Source organism: Tursiops truncatus, chromosome 14 (assembly GCF_011762595.2).
Source record: "Tursiops truncatus isolate mTurTru1 chromosome 14, mTurTru1.mat.Y, whole genome shotgun sequence".
NCBI classification, from domain to species: Eukaryota; Metazoa; Chordata; class Mammalia; order Artiodactyla; family Delphinidae; genus Tursiops; species Tursiops truncatus.
In genome coordinates this window covers 70,373,283-70,389,345 of record NC_047047.1, presented here as the reverse complement: position 1 = coordinate 70,389,345, position 16,063 = coordinate 70,373,283, and the positions used below count along the sequence as shown (strand labels likewise).

Here is a 16,063-nt window from a genome sequence, read left to right as displayed (position 1 = left end):
CCTTCACTAAGTTGTTATGGAGATTTCATTATTAATAGACATTCAATAAATAACAATACTCTTAACAAGTTCCTTTGATGGCTAAGCACTGTACTGGTCACTGGAGGCATTAAGAATATCAAAAGGTCCCCATCCTCAAGAAACTCAGTCTCTAGGACCACCTACCACTGAACAATTCTTGATACGGTTCAAATGCTGTTTTATTATTTTTTTTCTGGTATAATACAGGAGGAGAAATTTTAAGAGAAAACACTGACATGTTTTACAAAAAGCTACAAGTTTATTAACATAATATATTCTAAAATATATCAAAGTTTCAAGGAGGTCTTTTTGAATCTCAAATAAGAAATCACAACATTCACTATTAGTTAAAAAAAAAAGGGTAGTGGTGGTCATTCATGGGTTTTAAACAGTCCAAAATGAAAATGCAGAAAACGTTTACTTTGGTGGATCTGTGTTGATGCCGTATTTCTCCTTGAGAAGCTTCAACTGTTCTTCCTTCTTCTTTGTGTCCATCTTCTGAAATGCCTGAAAATGTGGTAAGCATCAAAGTTAACAGTTACCAATCTACAGTCAAATGAATTTCACCAATAGCAGTAGCTAGAAAAGAACTCAGGGTACACATCTCCCCTAGCGCTGGTACAGCTCTCTACTAACTCTTACATGGGGTCCCCACGTGATGAGAACCATGGCCATACTTACCCTGTTGGCATTATAGTACAAAACCACGAGGTATCTGTTGCAAACATTGAATCCTGACAGGTGATCACACGCATTCTTGGCATCAAAGATGTCTTCATAGACCACATAAGCTGTTCCTCTAGTTTCAGGTGTGTTCCCCCTACCGAGTTGAATCGGACTTAATTAAAATACACATTTACCTGAAAACCATTAAAGGAAATAGATACTATGGACAGGTATGCTGGATAAGCCTATAATTTCTCAAAACATGTAATTTTTGTTTTTATTTTAAGTAAAATAGCTCAGGTTAAACTTACTGTTATATCAAGAATACTAATATGGCTACTAAAGCAACAGCAGCAAAGAACTAGCTTGAAACTTTCAGTTTTCATGTTCACTGCTCTAGTCTTTCCTACTTCTCATACTAAGAATCAATTTTCAGTTTTACACTGGAAAGTATGCTACCTTAGGATGATAGTTGTGATTAGTCAGCAGTGTCTAGAATGGGGTTTTTCTTACTATGCATTTATGCAACAGAACCAATACTTTAGTTATTTACCACACTAGTCCCTTGTTTCTAAAGATTCTGATTTTCTCCCTCACTCTAATTTTAGTTCCAGTCCTTAAAAATAAGACAACCTCGGGATCTCCCTGGCGGTCCAGTGGTTAAAACTCCGAGCTTCCACTGCAGAGGGCATGGGTTCAATCCCTAGTCAGGGAACTAAGACACATACCACACAGTGCGGCCAAAACCACTCCCCCAACAAACAAAAAAACCCACAAAAAATCTCCATCAATGTAGGGGACAAAAGTTTCTGGGTAATATTTTACTAAAGTTTACCAAATCCATAAAACTAAAACCATTTTGTGTCTGTAGAAGGAGCTGGGGTTGGAAGGAAGCCCCTACCAGGAAGATAGCAAAATTATAAATGATACACAGGAAAACAGCAACCACCATCCTTTATGGCCAGGAAAGGATGTCCTCCAATGTAAAGAGCCAATGTAGTTTCTTACACTTTTCTTAGAAGATTCATTGCTTGCTTGCTTATGTATTTATTTGGCTGCACCACGTGGCATGCGGCATCTTAGTTCCCCAACCAGGAATTGAACCTGTGTCCCCTGCAGTGGAAGCTCGGAGTCCTAATCACTGGACCACCAGGGAATTCCCCCAAGATTCACTGCCCTTTTAAAACAAGCGTCAACTCCCAACTTTCACACATTCATTTTTAATAATATCTGCACTTTTATGCATTACACAGCCCTGTGTAGCTGGAGAAAAGGGCTGGGTCTCTGGAGGGATTGGGTTTGAAGTGTGCTTGTTGGTGGGGTTACCTGTGAGCCAGAGCAGAATGCTGGAAGGTGGCTGGAAGTGGAAAGCGGAAGCTGGATCTCACTCATGGATATGGGGCTGCTTCTTGTGTAGGTGTTCCTTGCCACCTCCTCTCCTCACCTCACCAGCTTCCGTTAGGGGAGGAGCTAGGGAAGTGTGAGGAGCAACAAACTGCAGGTGGCAGATGGCCATGTGCTTGTGAGTGGGGACAGCTGGCAGAGGTCCCATTCAGCTTATGCTCCAGTAAGCTAAAGATGGATCCCCTTTCCTCCATCTGTGTTCTATCCACCCAATGCAACTGCAGAATAAGGTTTATTAACTGCCACAGTCCCTGCAGAGGTTCAAGGAAAGGCAGTGGGCCCCATGGGAAGGGGAGGCACCTGCCTAGATTTGATCTAGGATGAGACTACAGTCTTGGGCGCTGGTCAGAGCTTGCGCTTCCTGTAAAAGGGAATGGATAGGTATAGGGCGCCGGGTGGTTGGAGGGTGCCAGTGTCATCAAACACTCTCACTTTGTCAGGTTACATGGGCCTGATGAAAAATTTTATAATATTCTTTACTTTCTGCAAATAATCTAACAACTTTTGGACTTTTGACTTTTAACCATTTTCTAAAATGCTTTAGGTATGAAAATTGGGACTACCCAAAGGAAAAAAAACACTGTCCCTAAGATTTTCCCAAAAAGTCTACCTAATTTTTCCTTCAGAATAAAACCATAAAAAACTCAACAACAATTTAAGTTCCTAAAGGGCAAACATGACCTTATATTTTATTTTACTCCCACAGTGCTATGCATTCAGCAAGTGCTAATAAGCATTTGAAGGGTGGAGATCTACTTTCTCCTATTAGTTCTCTCACACATCTTTTCTCCAGGAAGCTAACAGAACAAATCAAAACAAAACAAAAGCATCTCTCTTCTTTCCTCTTACATCTTCTTAGGAAGTAGAATAGGGAGAGGCGCTAATTCCATTTTAAAGACTCTCCATCTCAATTTAAAAAAGCGGTAGGGATGAACCTAGTGGCAGGGCAGGAATAAAGATGCAGACGTAGAGAACAGACTTGAGGGCACGGGGCTGGGCGGGGTGGGGGGGAACTGGGACGAAGTGAGAGAGTAGCATGGACATATATATACACTACCAAATGTAAAATGGATGGCTAGTGGGAAGCTGCTGCGTAGCACAGGGAGATCAGCTCGGTGCTCTGTGACGACCTAGAGGGATGGAATAGGGAGGGTGGAAAGGAGGCTCAAGAGGGAGGGGAGGGCTTCCCTGGTGGCGCAGTGGTAGGGAATCTGCCTGCCAATGTGCGGGACACGGGTTTGTGCCCCGGTCTGGGGGGAATCCCGCACACCACGGAGCGGCTGGGCCCGTGAGCCATGGCTGCTGAGCCTGCGCGTCGGAGCCTGTGCTCTGCAACGGGAGAGGCCACAGCAGGGAGAGGCCTGTGTACCACAAAAAAAAAAAAAAAAAAAAAGAGGGAGGGGATATGGGGATATATGTATACATATAGCTGATTCACTTTTATTGTACAGCAGAAACTAGCACAACATTGTAAAGCATTTATACTGCAATGAAGATGTAAAAAAAAAAAAGACTCTCCATCTCAAGCGCCCCAGCCCCTAATTATCAACCTAATTTCTTGATCTCCATATTGTAATTTTAATTAAAAACATGTACTTGCTACCTACTATATGTTAAGCACTAAGTCAACATTATTTTCTTGATTGGTGGTAAAAGCTTAAAGTGAAAACAAGAAAACCTAATCATGTAACTTAACCTCTCTGAGCTTTAGCTGCTTCATGTGTCAAATAGTGACATCAGGCTCCATCACCTGTCCTACCTTACTCATGGCTTTAATAATCAAAATCAAAGCACCGAGAGTCTACTACATGCCAATTAAGGTGACCAATTATCCTACATGTGAGGAAAAAGCTGGGCAACTTGTCTAGGGTCACATGGCTAGTAAAAGGGCCTGCAGTAGAATCTCGTCTCCTGAGCCCCAAGTCAGGGATGCTTCTGTACACTATTCTTGTATGTCTAGAACAGGAGTTCTCAACCTAGAGTCCATGTACCCACTGAAATCACTTGCAAAACGTTGTGTGTATTCTGTAGAAAGGGTCAAAAGCTTTTATCAAATATGCAAAGAGAGTTCCTAAAAAGGACAGCTGCTCTATAACACTTCATTTTCATCCCTGTTTGAGTACCAATGATGATATATTTCTAGCTCTTGGTTTACTTTTTGGAGGGATAGTGATCATTGTAAAGGAGAGTCCTCAAGATCTCAGAGTTCTAAAAGCCACGGAGGAACTCTCAAGTCATGAAAGAAAATGTATTAAGAAAGGGATATTCCAATTAAAAATAAAAAGCTTAGAAATCCTCTTAGATGGACTCAGGTAATTGGCTTATGTATACTAGTTAAAATGACAGCAGCTGTGGTACTGTGTAGAGATTCAATTTAGAATCAGAAGATTTTATCACTAAATAGCTGTGTGAAGCTAGAAAGGTACTTTACTCTCTAAGCCTTAGTCTCACCTGTGAAAGAGACACTCTCACCTCCACACAGGGCTGTAGTGTTGGTGATGCAAACAAAAGCACCTATTACAACTGGCATATAGCAGATGTTAAACATCATTTGAAGGTATGAACCCCAATCTTTAAATTAAAACATGGGTTTATGTTATAATTATTTTGCCCTATACTTTTAAATCTTCAATAGAAAGCTATAGTTGAAAAAAAAAGCCTTTTTCTGTTACTTTTATATCCCTTTGCACAGCTTATTCAGAAATTCTGGAATCAGTAAAGGAGATGGTGAAGAGTGTTGAGAGAGTTAGAGTTAATGCATATAAAAACCACAGTAGAGTACTTCTTAACAAACAGTAGGTATGTAATAAATGTTGGTTCTTTCTCTTCCCACCCATTCCCCTCAAACCACTCATTACTACTTCATGCTCTCTATAATTTCACAACTACCATTCTTGGCTCTCACTGAGCTGGATCATGAGGGTCTCTGTACGTACTTTTCCCTTGGTCTCTAGGCTCTTGGTTAGGCCCTCTGTCAGCTATAATTCTGAGATTATAAATTACACAATCATTTTCTTTTAAATGACATTTCAAATGTCTCAGTAAGACTCACACTCTGATTTGACGAATAGGTCCATATTTCCCAAATATATCATACATTTCTTCAGCCGTGATTTTGTAGGGCAAATTTCTTATATACAAAATTCGATTTACTTCAGGTGGAAGTCGAATCTAAAATGAAAAATAATGTGTTGTCACTATAATCAGAGGCAGGAGTGCTATCATTTAAAAAAAATTCTCATAATAAATTCTAATAAAGATGATGCATAATTTTTATAAGCCAAGAATTATAATCTGATATTACTGAAAATGGCACGCTCTTTGGAAAAGCATTGGTTTTAGGGAGGACTATTAGTAGGAACTAATAAGGGGCTACTACAAAACCCAGGTTTTCAGTCACTACAGGTAAACAAAGATCTCCAACCTCATTTAAAAGTCCTCAATGCCACAGACATGTGTGGGACAGAACAAGGGAACTGTTCCTGTTTGCTGGATAATAAAACTCCCACTGATGACCATTCTCGGGTCTTCTCAGGAACTTGTTCTATCAATGATCTCTTTCTTTTGAATTTACAGCCTTTCCCTCACCATTGGCTTCTTTTATTACTCACGTGAGCAGCTGCTTATGTACTCCCAACTGTTACACAAAACAAAACACTTATTTGGATCCCTCTTCATTCACTCAAATATTTAATAAGTGCCTTCGTTAATACACCAGGCAAGGCAAGGAATTAGGATTACAGAGTGAAGGAAAAAAGACAAGTTTTCTGCCTTTCCTGAATTTATCAGCCCTCTATTTGCTATCCTATCTTGCTCTTTTTTCTTTTCTCTCAGTCAAGCATATGAAAAGAGGCAGGTTATACTCACTGCTTCTTTAGTTCATAACACTCATCAGCCTACCACAATCTAGCTCCTACTCCAGCAGGCTGATGAAAAATGCTTTTATGCACTAAGACCTTTCACTTGCAGTGTTTTTTTTTTTTTTGCATTAAAAAAATTTTTTTTGGAGTACAGTATTCAATTCTCATCAACTTAATTTCTCTGAGGCTTCTGACACTGTTGACTATTACGTTTTTGACCTTTCTTGACACTCTTTCCTTGGATTCCTCCTAACTCTCTGGCTAGTTGTTCTCAGTCTTCTTTGTCATTAAAATAGGCTCTTCCACAGAGTTTCACCTTTAGACTTCTTGACTCTCTGTATACTCCCCTTAACTCTACATTCTCTTAACCATACACGTTTTCCACACTGAGTCGATGACTCTCAAATATGTATCTCTGGTCCAGATTTCACTCCTGTGCTTCTTATTAACATACTTAATTACATACTAGACATTAATTTGCTCCATAACTATTAAACTGGCAACTACTTCAGGCATTAACCTAAGTGTTGTATAAATGGAAGAATAAGATACTTATTCCCTGCCCTCAAATGGTGACAAATGGTAAACAAATAAGTACAATAAAGTTTTAGACTTTAAGATTTAAGGTTAAGTTCAAATAGATGATAAACACTGTCAGACAATCACAATATACATCTCCAGTAAATCTGCTTTCTCACTCTGCAAGAGACTATATCACATTTTCCCTTCTTTCCTCAAACCTTACCATCACCACTCCCTCTAACATCCGAGTTGAGCTGTATCCTCTCTTCCCTGCTCATCCCAGGTGATAACCTTGGCTCTTGTTTATTGGAGAAAATAGATGCGACCAAATGGTAAGTACCTTATATTCAATATGCATTCATGCATATCCAGCCACTTTCCCTCTCATTGCTATGCCAACCCCTCACCTACCCCAAACTACTCCTGAACTTAACCCACCTTTCTCCTACATCATCAGTTTCTCCGGCTCTACTGGATCATTCCCATTGGCATACAAATACACCTTGTATCACACATCCTAAGAAAAGTTAACTATCATCCAATTTCTTTTCTCCCTATTTACGAGAAAATTTGTGGAAAGAGCTGTCTCCATTTTCTCAACTTCTACCTTCTTTTCATCCCACCACATCCCACATTTCATCCACTGAAATGATTATCATCAAAGTTACCAAAAATCTTTATCTCACTATATTTACCTGTCTTCACCTTACTGTACCTCTCAGCATCTTAAGATCTGACTACTCTTTCTCCTAAGATAATTTTTCTTAGGTTTCCATAACACCCCGACTCCCTAATATTACAATGTAAGCAGCAGGCCTTTCTGTTTTATTCTAGGTATCTCCGATACCTAGACTAGTGTCTGGCACATAGTAAGTGTTCAATAAATATGACTGATTTATTGTATCCTATCTCTCAAGTCTGGTACATACTAGGTGCTCAAAATTATCACTGAAAACATTAATGAAGGATCCAAAAAGCTCCATGATCTGAGGAGACTTCCAGGTTCCAGCTGCCTGTTAAGCATAAGTTATTTATTGCGGACTCATCTGTGCTACCGACTTTTAGGCCGAGGAGAAGATCCTGACGCCGGGTCCTCGGTGCAGGTGAAGCAACACAGGCTGTTAACACTATCACTGACACTAGGATAACAGACTTAAAGGAACTCTCAAAAGGGGTAGGGGCGGAAGTGTGGCTCAAGGAGCACATCCCTAAGGACCGGTCCAGGATGGAATCCCCCCTGACAGGTCAGTAACTTCTGGGCTTCCCCGCCTAGGGGATGGAGGAAGGCCAAGAATGCTCTGATTACGCCAATGAGAAAGGCCAGCAGCGAAGTGCTCCCCCTCCTCGACAGAAGTCCCAGACACTCACGTTCGCTCTTTTGGCCGCTTGCATCGCCATCTTGGCAGACTGATGAGGTTACCGCAGCAAATACGTGAATTCCTCCACACTCCTCCGAAGCTCGCTCAGCTTCGAGTGCAACAAGGCGTCAGACCCAAGACATCAACGTCCAGACCCCGCCGGAAGCTGTTCTAACACACCGGAATACCACCGTCTCACGCCGAAACGTGCTGACGTAGTCTCCCCTCAGGAAAAGACTCCGGGGCAAAACAGGGCTGAGAGACTTAAGAGGCCGGAAGGTTGAAAGGCGGGACCTGGGCTTAAGAAGGGGCGGTGTTCCGGTCGCGGAGGCCCAGAGCAGCGGAAGCTGGCAGAAGGGGGTGGAGCCTGAGGAGAGCTGTGAGAGCTGGGTCTGCGCCTGGGTGAGTTGCCGGGGAGGGCGGGGACTACAGTGGGGTCCGGGCCTGCGGGGCGCGCGCTGCTGTGCGGGGGATGCGTGGGTGTGCCTGGGCCCCTGACAGTGCACTAAGACGAGCCTGCAGGGCTCTGGCTGATTGGGTCGTGGCCGACGCTCTACTCCGTACCCAGAACCCCTGGCGCTGGCTCAGCCCCCAAAGTTCAGCATCAGCTGACCGGGCCTCTTCTGTAATCTCCTCGGCGATGCCAGTCCCGACTCCCACCTCACCCCCACCCTGACGGCCACAGTCCACGCGCCACTCTTCAAGTCCACTCTTTATTTCCTTAGACCGGCTTTGCACTGATCGTTTGAGGCTCGGAGAGGAACAGGGGATTACAGGCGAGCCTGGTGTAGCGCCCGGTCGCCTGAGTACTGTGAATTTTCTCCAAGTTTGCTCTTGGAAGACCTGAGGTAGCCTTGTCCTGTACTGCCCCTCCTCCTTCACTGGGGCAGCTCCAGGACGATTTTGCCCACATTCTTGTTAGTCTCCATGTACGCATGGGCTTCTTGGATTTCAGTTATGGGGTAGACTCTGTCCAGAACCGGCAGTAAACTTTGAGGGTTCCCCGTGGAGAAGTGGGGCAAAATTTGATCTGTGAAAGCCTTCACCAGCATCTGTTTGTACTAAGATAAGGAAAAGGAGACCATCAGCCTGGACAGAGGCCTCACCTTGCCACTCCCCACGCTGCTTAGTCTTTCTGCTTTCTCTGAAACTTGTACACATCTGAAAAGTCACACAAGGGTATGTAATACCTTCACTACCAGCATGTATGTGCATGTCCCTAGATTTGTAAGCTCTATTCTGTCCCAGATAAAGACCGAAGCTTGGAGAAAATATTAGTGTCACTGAAAGCTGAAGGGCTGTTTTTAAATAAAGACTTCAAGCAGGAAGCAGCCACAGACAGGACTTAATATAGGTTCAATTCAAAAGGGATGCTTAACCTCTGCTATCCCCCCAGCAGTTGTGAAACCTTGTTACAAAACTCCCAAAGCTGGCACCTGCTGGAATGCCACACAGAAAAGATTTCATGAATGTATAATCTGTTAAAGGTAGAAGCTTACTAACCTTACTTACCTAAGAGGCTTTCTTAGCACACTGAGAACAGTTCTGCCTTTGAAAACAAAGTCTTGGAACTATTAGTAGTATTTCCTAATATGGTCAATGCTTTGTTCATTGTTATAAAGTTTACATAATACATTACCCTCTTTCCAAGATGTTGAGGCCTTTATCAACCAATTTTAATTAGTTCTGTGAAATTAGGTTACCTATTTATACACAGAGGGGCAGGTTTCTATTAATACATAGGCTCTCTAACTTAATATATGATCTTACTTTCTCAGGATTATGTGAATGAATCACACTTTTATGGATAATAGTTAAATCACATTTTCTTTTCACCCATCACTCACCTTTTTGTCCCTAGATCTTAGCAGACTGGTGATCAGACTTCCTCCTTTAAAGAGTATCTTTGAAACCAGAGGCCCACTGATGTCAGCACCTCCCGTCAGACCATAGAGAACCCAGCGACCATCAAGAGCTAGGCAGTTGACATTTTTCTCCCAGTAGGAGCCGCCTATGCAGTCTAGAATAAGGTTGACTCCAGCGCCTTTCACATGAAACACAGATATATGATGCTAGTCAGACACAGAAAGCTTGGTGTGAAATAAGATTACATGGTATATTTGTGGAAATATGGGTATAAATAAATACAAGTGCAAGCAGTAAATCTATAGGTTGGAACTCAGAACATTGCTTATAGAAACATGGTTGTAAATGGAGTTTAGTTGGCTGAACTCTATTATACATGTGTGATATTATACATGATCATATTTTATGATCCCTGCCACAGCAGGAGGGAAATGGGGCAGCACCATGATCTGGTATTTCCCCTGACCTCCACGTAAGTAGAGAACCCACTGGCACCCAGGGGAATAGGGGAGATCCACCCCAGGCTACAGGACAGGCTAGTCCATCTCTAAGTTATCAAGTGTCTGAGCTGGGTTGCCTGAATCATGGCTTTGCTAGCTTTGTTTTCATCTCTCCTTTTTGACTCATGTGGAACAACGGAAGGGGATGAGCCAAATATATGCAGGTTCAGTTTCAGAATATAGAGGCATACACATCTACTCACCCATTTAGGGAGCTACCTACCCAAGCCTACTCTGACCAGCTCCAAACTGGTTTCTGCTCCATGCCTCCTGTTAATTCACTGCAGAGTGGCTGGTTGGGAAAAAGAGGTCCTGAATAATTCCAGGCCAACTCTGTGTGATTATCCACTTTCTAAAAAGCATATGAATCATATCACTTACAAGAATGCACAGGAAAATCATCTTAGTCCTAAATACTGCCTGCCTGTCTCCAGTGGTCAAACACCAGAGTACTAGAATTTGGCCTGGGCAGTTGTTGTGCTTTTAGCAGAGGGGAGACAGATCCAGAGGCAACTCTGAGGCTGGTGAGGATTTTATTTAATCATCTCTGAAACTCCTGCTGAATTGCAGAAGCTTTATTTACCTTTGCTGAATTTCAGTGTTGCTTCAGAAAAATCCTCTTCTTTGTAATTGAATCCAGCAGCTGCTCCAAGCGTTTCTGCCATTTGAAGCCTGTGCTGGGAGCCAGCTGTGTGACCAGAGGAACAGCTCCAGCCATCTGGGTAAGTTGGATGGCAGCTGTGCCCACACCACTTGCTCCTGCATGGATTAGCACAGAGTCTCCAGCCTGAACATTTCCTGCGACAGAAAGTACAGGAACCATTTTCTTTGCTTTGCAACTGCTACACATTCTCCACATAGGCTTATTCTACCATGATCACCTGGCCCTGAGACCACCAAATGTCAAATCTCTGGCTGTTTTGAGAGCACATATTGACTTTTTGTCTTACTGCCTCTGGTCAAAGTGGGAAACAACTTTTGGAAACAGTTACTAGCAGCCACATCCATAATCTCTGTTCTACCTGTGAAATAATACGAAAACGTATCTCTGACCTATACCTGAATGAGTAAGAATAACCACCATTCCCGCTGTCACTACCTGAAGGCAGCCCCTCTTCAGTCTGAAACTGGCCTCCAGCTGGTCTCACAAATCCAGGCCCCACACACAGCCACCAGGCTCCTCCTGAAATGGAGCTTTCATTATGTCACTTTCTCCTCAAAATGTCAAGTGGTTCTTGATTGGTTTTCGTGTCAAGTCCAAATAGCCTGCCATTCAAGGCCACCACAATCTAGTTGCAGTCTCATCTTTCATAAATTACAGTTGTCATCCTTCACTTCTGAGTGAAGCAGCTGATCTCACCTTGACCCTCTTAGGCCACCTTGGTATGCCATCTGTCCATCACAGCTCTACCACCCTTCAAGGCCTTCTGTTCCAGAAAGCCTTCTCGGACCCCCTTTGCCCACACCAACTTTTCCCATCTTGAGCTTCTGTTGTAGTTAGAGCCAGGGCCACCCTTCCAAACACTGTGGTTGTCTTGCCAGTTACACTGGTCTCCCCAAAGCCAGGGACCCTCATGTAAGCTCTTTGCTGGCCTCAGTGGGATTGGGGAGGAATTAAAGAGTTGATTGAATGGCTTCTTCTGCTGTGCTAGGGCTCCCAGAGAGAAGCTTAGCCTGACTGAGAAGCTGGGACTACTGCTGGGCTTACTGTGTGAAGATGTGCACAGGCCTTTCATCCAGCGCTTTCCAGGTTTTCTATGTGCTAACCATAATTTTCAGCCTCAATATTGCTGCACAGTATGAGGACCTGATACTACTGATGGTACAGTAGGCTGAGGTGCTGGGGTTGGGTGTGGCTCAGTGGCCAGATCAAAGCTGCCCTGCAGGACTGCTGGGTTCTGAGGTGGCTGAGTCATGAAGCAATTGAACCATGCTGTATGGAGTAAGCATGAGGTAGGGTGAGGTGGTCCTTACCCAAGAGATGTAACAGCTGGGAGGCGGTGAGCCAGGCCTCTGGGATGGCGGCAGCCTGGGGCATGGTCAGTCCTGCCGGGATGGGCATGAGGAGCCCTTCGGGGACAGTGACATACTGGCCCCCGCTAGGCAGCAGAACTATGGCTGGGTCCCCAATCTTTCAGTGTCCCTGGCAGCCAGGCCCCTGCTCTGCCACGTGTCCAGGTGCCTCGAGTCCCCAAATGTTGCTGGCTCCTGGGGGTGGGGCATACTGGCCTTGTCTCTGTAGAGAAAGGGTGCACTAAGTAGTAAACGTGATCAGAATTCTGTGTGTCACCGTCCCTGGCCCTCTTCCCATAGCCCCTTTTTTTTTCCAAGACAAAGTTCAGGGTAAAGTAAGGTGTTTTTTTTTTTTTTTTTTTGCGGTACACGGGCCTCTCACTGTTGCGGCCTCTCCCGCTGCGCAGCACAGGCTCCGCACGCACAGGCTCAGTGGCCAAGGCCCACGGGGCCAGCCGCTCCGCGGCATGTGGGATCCTCCCGGACTGGGGCACGAACCCGTGTCCCCTGCATCGGCAGGTGGACTCTCAACCACTGCACCACCAGGGAAGCCCTAAAGTTAGGTTTTTTAATTCAAGAAAAAAGAGAGCAGAGGTGATTTGTTTCATGCAAATAAGAGACTGTAGGTCCCATAATCAGTGGATGTCTAACTGGTAGAGTCCTTAGCTATTTCTCTCATCTAAACCCCTTGTTTTACAAATGAAGAAACTGAGACCTGGGCAGGACAGGGAAATGCCTTGTCCAAGGTGGCAAAGCAAATTAATAGCAAGACTGGGAATAAAACCGTGGACTCCTTTTCTTTTCAATTTAATTAAATTAATTTTTTTATACAGCAGATTCTTATTAGTTATCTATTTTATACATATTAGTGTATACATGTCAACCCCAATCTCCCAATTCATCCCACCACCACCCCCGACCCCCCACCCCCACCCCGCAGCTTTCCCCCCTTGGTGTCCATACATTTGTTCTCTACATCTCTGTCTCTATTTCTGCCTTGCAAACCAAACTGTGTACTCCTTAATGATAGTTCTGATATATCAAGTGCCAGGCTCTGTACTTGCTCAACACAGTCTTCAGAAGCCTTCAACCAGATGCTTGAGACCAGAGGGACTGAACTAGGAGTGTGCATCTGAACCATTTGAGGAGCCTTTTCAAAGTACACATGCCTGGGTCCTGGTCCTATTTATTTTGAATAAGTGCCTCCTGTGATTCTGGTGTACATTTCTTAATTCAAAAAATGCAGCTGGCCTAGTTTACTGCTTCAAAAAGAAGTCAGAAGAAAATTCTTAGAGTACTGCCCCCTGCCAGCTCTGGGACCCTCAGAGTGGAAAGAATACAGACTTTGGAGCCTTAAGACAAAGACCTCAATTTGAGTCACAGTTCCCCTGGTTACTAGTGTGTGGCCTTGGGGGGGCTTCCCTGGTGGCGCAGTGGTTAAGAATCCGCCTGCCAATGCAGGGGATACGGGTTCGAGCCCTGGTCCGGGAAGATCCCACATGCCGCGGAGCAGCTAAGCTCGTGTGCCACAACTACTGAGCCTGCTCTCTAAAGCCTGCGAGCCACAACTACTGAAGCCCGTGTGCCTAGAGACTGTGCTCCACAATAAGAGAAGCCACCGCAATGAGAAGCCTGCCCACCGCCACTAAGAGTAGCCCCCACTGGCCACAACTAGAGAAAACCTGAACGCAGCAACGAAGACCCAACGCAGCCAAAAATAAATTAGTGTGTGGCCTTGGGCTCATTGCTGAACCTCTCTAACCCTCAGTTTCTTTATCTGTCGAATACAAATGGTGAACAGGGCTGCCTGAGGAGTAAAGGAGATAGAGCAAGGTCTAACACTCGCGCACGGGAGCACACACACACACACACACACACACACACACGCACGCACGCGCGTCCAGTCTCCTTATCTGCAAACCTGAGCAGACAGTGGTTTGATGCAGGGTGGACTCTGCTGTGCGAACACCCCTGTATTTTGTGTAAACAATGGAGGCTAAGTGGTTCTAGTTTCAGAACCCCCAGCACGCATGATGAGCATTAATGGTAGTGCCTTAGGTCTTTCCTTCATCCGGTGAATATTTATTTTCATTTATTTATTTATTTATTTTTGCGGTAAGCGGGCCTCTCACTGTTGTGGCCTCTCCCGCTGTGGAGCACAGGCTCCGGACGTGCAGGCTCAGCGGCCATGGCTCACGGGTGTAGCCGCTCCGCAGCATGTGGGATCTTCCCGGACCGGGGCACGAACCCGTGTCCCCTGCATCGGCAGGCGGACTCTCAGCCATTGCGCCACCAGGGAAGCCCCTGGTGAATGTTTATTGAAGAACCTGGAGTCCCGCCCAGTCCCAGCCGCTGCCAGACCCCTGGGTACCTGGAGTAAGTCCGCCCGGTTCAGGGCGCTGGCTGCCACCTTCAGGAGGACTTCACCCTCCCCTGGGCTTGGCTTGGCCACTTCCTTCAAGTAAAGGTTTTCTGGTCCTCCGGGCTTATCAAAGTGCACAGCTAACAGGTTCTCTGAGGACACAGGGTAGACCGAGGTTCTTTGAGGGGCGCAGCGACCCCTGCCGGCCAGCGGCCTCCCTCAGTCCGTCCGGCCCCAACCCCCTGAGCGCCTTCCCGCGGGGACCCTGCAGCCTCCGGACTGACCCCACGCGGAGGACACAGGCTGGGACGAGGTGCAGAGAGGATGGCCGTGCGGGTTGGCTGCGGCGGAGCAGGAAGACACTGAAGAGCGTCAAGCAAGTTTCATTCCCTCCGAGTTGGAATCCCCCGCCCGCCAGGGTCACTGGAGCCCATGAAAGTTATTTACTTGCTCTGGGTGGCCCCCTCTGCTGCTCCAGGTGACGCGGCGTGGTCCTGCGCCCCCTGCGAGTCCTCGGAGCAGTGGCGCTGCCTCGGCCACCACCACAATGGACGGCTGGACTCTGGGTAGTGCAAACGGTGGGGCTGACCCTCCCCTTCTTCCTTCGCCTCCTTTCCCTTTAAAATGCAAAGCTAGTGGCGGCAAATCAGATTTTCTTTAACTTTGAGCCTCTGGAATCTAGTCTTTCTCTTGGTTTGGCGTGAAATGCTGTTCCAGCCCTCACTTTGAGAAAACTTTTCCGCTCTCTAGGCAGCAAGACGCGAACTCTTGGCAGGCGATCGGTCCATTTCTCAGTCAGGCCAGGCTTTTAGCCCATTTGGGCTTTAAGTCTGGCTTCCTGCCCTTCTTGTGGGCAGGCGTCCCAGTAGGGTGGGCAAGCAGGGTGCTGCTGAGAAAAAAGAGGAGCATTAGGGGCAAAGGGAAGGTAAAACAGTCCCGGGATTCTTGTCACTTCTGCGGTTCCTCCAGTCTTTCCAGGGGATGAGGGAGCGGCCTCTGGAAGACGCTGCCCAGTGAGGCAATTTAGCCTGGTTAAAAGCTGTATAAATAGGCTACATCAGGGTTTCTCAACCTTGTTGCAATTGACATTTTGGACTAAATTTTTTTGTTGTGAAAGACTGTCCTGTGCAGCTTGGGATGTTTAGCAGCATCCCTGGTCTCCACCCACTAGATACCAACAACACCCCTATCTAGTTGTGACAATAAAAAAATGTATCGGCATTGCCAGATATCCCTTGGGGGGCAAAATTACTTCTAGTCAAAAACCACTGGGTTGGAAGAATACACACGTATGTGCGCCTGTGTAAAAACAAGATAGGTAGCTTTTTTTCTTTTTTTTTTTTTTTTTTGCGGTATGTAGGCCTCTCACTGTTGTGGCCTCTCCCGTTGCGGAGCAAAGGCACCAGACGCGCGGGCCCAGCGGCCATGGCTCACGGGCCCAGTGGCTCCGCGACATGTGGGATCCTCCCAGACCGGGGCACGAACCCGTGT

At 45.6% G+C, this 16,063-nt stretch overlaps 3 protein-coding genes across 7 annotated transcripts in view; 1 reads left to right on the top strand and 2 right to left on the bottom strand.

Annotated features, from left to right (window-relative positions):
• Positions 1-258: 258 nt before the first annotated feature.
• Positions 259-7,983, bottom strand: SF3B6 (splicing factor 3b subunit 6). Its single transcript, XM_004312182.3, has 4 exons — positions 7,842-7,983; positions 5,144-5,262; positions 703-841; positions 259-528 (listed from the first exon to the last, which is right to left on the bottom strand). The coding sequence occupies exons 1-4, from the start codon at positions 7,869-7,871 to the stop codon at positions 439-441; spliced, it is 378 nt and encodes a 125-aa protein (XP_004312230.1). The 5' UTR covers positions 7,872-7,983; the 3' UTR covers positions 259-438.
• Positions 7,984-8,123: 140 nt separating this feature from the next.
• FAM228B (family with sequence similarity 228 member B) overlaps positions 8,124-16,063 on the top strand; it is a 92,280-nt gene continuing 84,340 nt past the window's right edge. The window contains exons 1-2 of one of the 5 annotated variants that reach the window (XM_073791715.1): positions 8,124-8,233; positions 10,841-10,919. The gene's annotated coding sequence lies outside the window, so the exon portion shown is untranslated. Of the gene's footprint in view, positions 8,234-8,555; positions 8,680-8,844; positions 9,011-10,837; positions 10,920-16,063 lie in introns of those variants that run through there. The other 4 variants (XM_073791714.1, XM_073791713.1, XM_073791712.1 and 1 more) reach the window with 4 other exon arrangements.
• On the bottom strand, positions 8,710-15,661 carry TP53I3 (tumor protein p53 inducible protein 3). The gene is given in 8 exon segments (XM_073791640.1): positions 8,710-8,892; positions 9,679-9,875; positions 10,781-10,889; positions 10,892-10,995; positions 12,172-12,433; positions 14,582-14,724; positions 15,020-15,189; positions 15,645-15,661. Coding segments are annotated over 8 exon segments (1,185 nt in total).

Excerpts from the sequence above, each read along its gene's own strand:
- SF3B6 (XM_004312182.3), bottom strand. The coding sequence starts at position 7,871 with ATGGCGATGCAAGCGGCCAAAAGAGCGAAC. Across the intron at positions 5,263-7,841 it reads AAGCGGCCAAAAGAGCGAAC|ATTCGACTTCCACCTGAAGT; the intron begins GTGAGTGTCTGG and ends TTTTCATTTTAG. Across the intron at positions 529-702 it reads TGTACTATAATGCCAACAGG|GCATTTCAGAAGATGGACAC; the intron begins GTAAGTATGGCC and ends CCACATTTTCAG.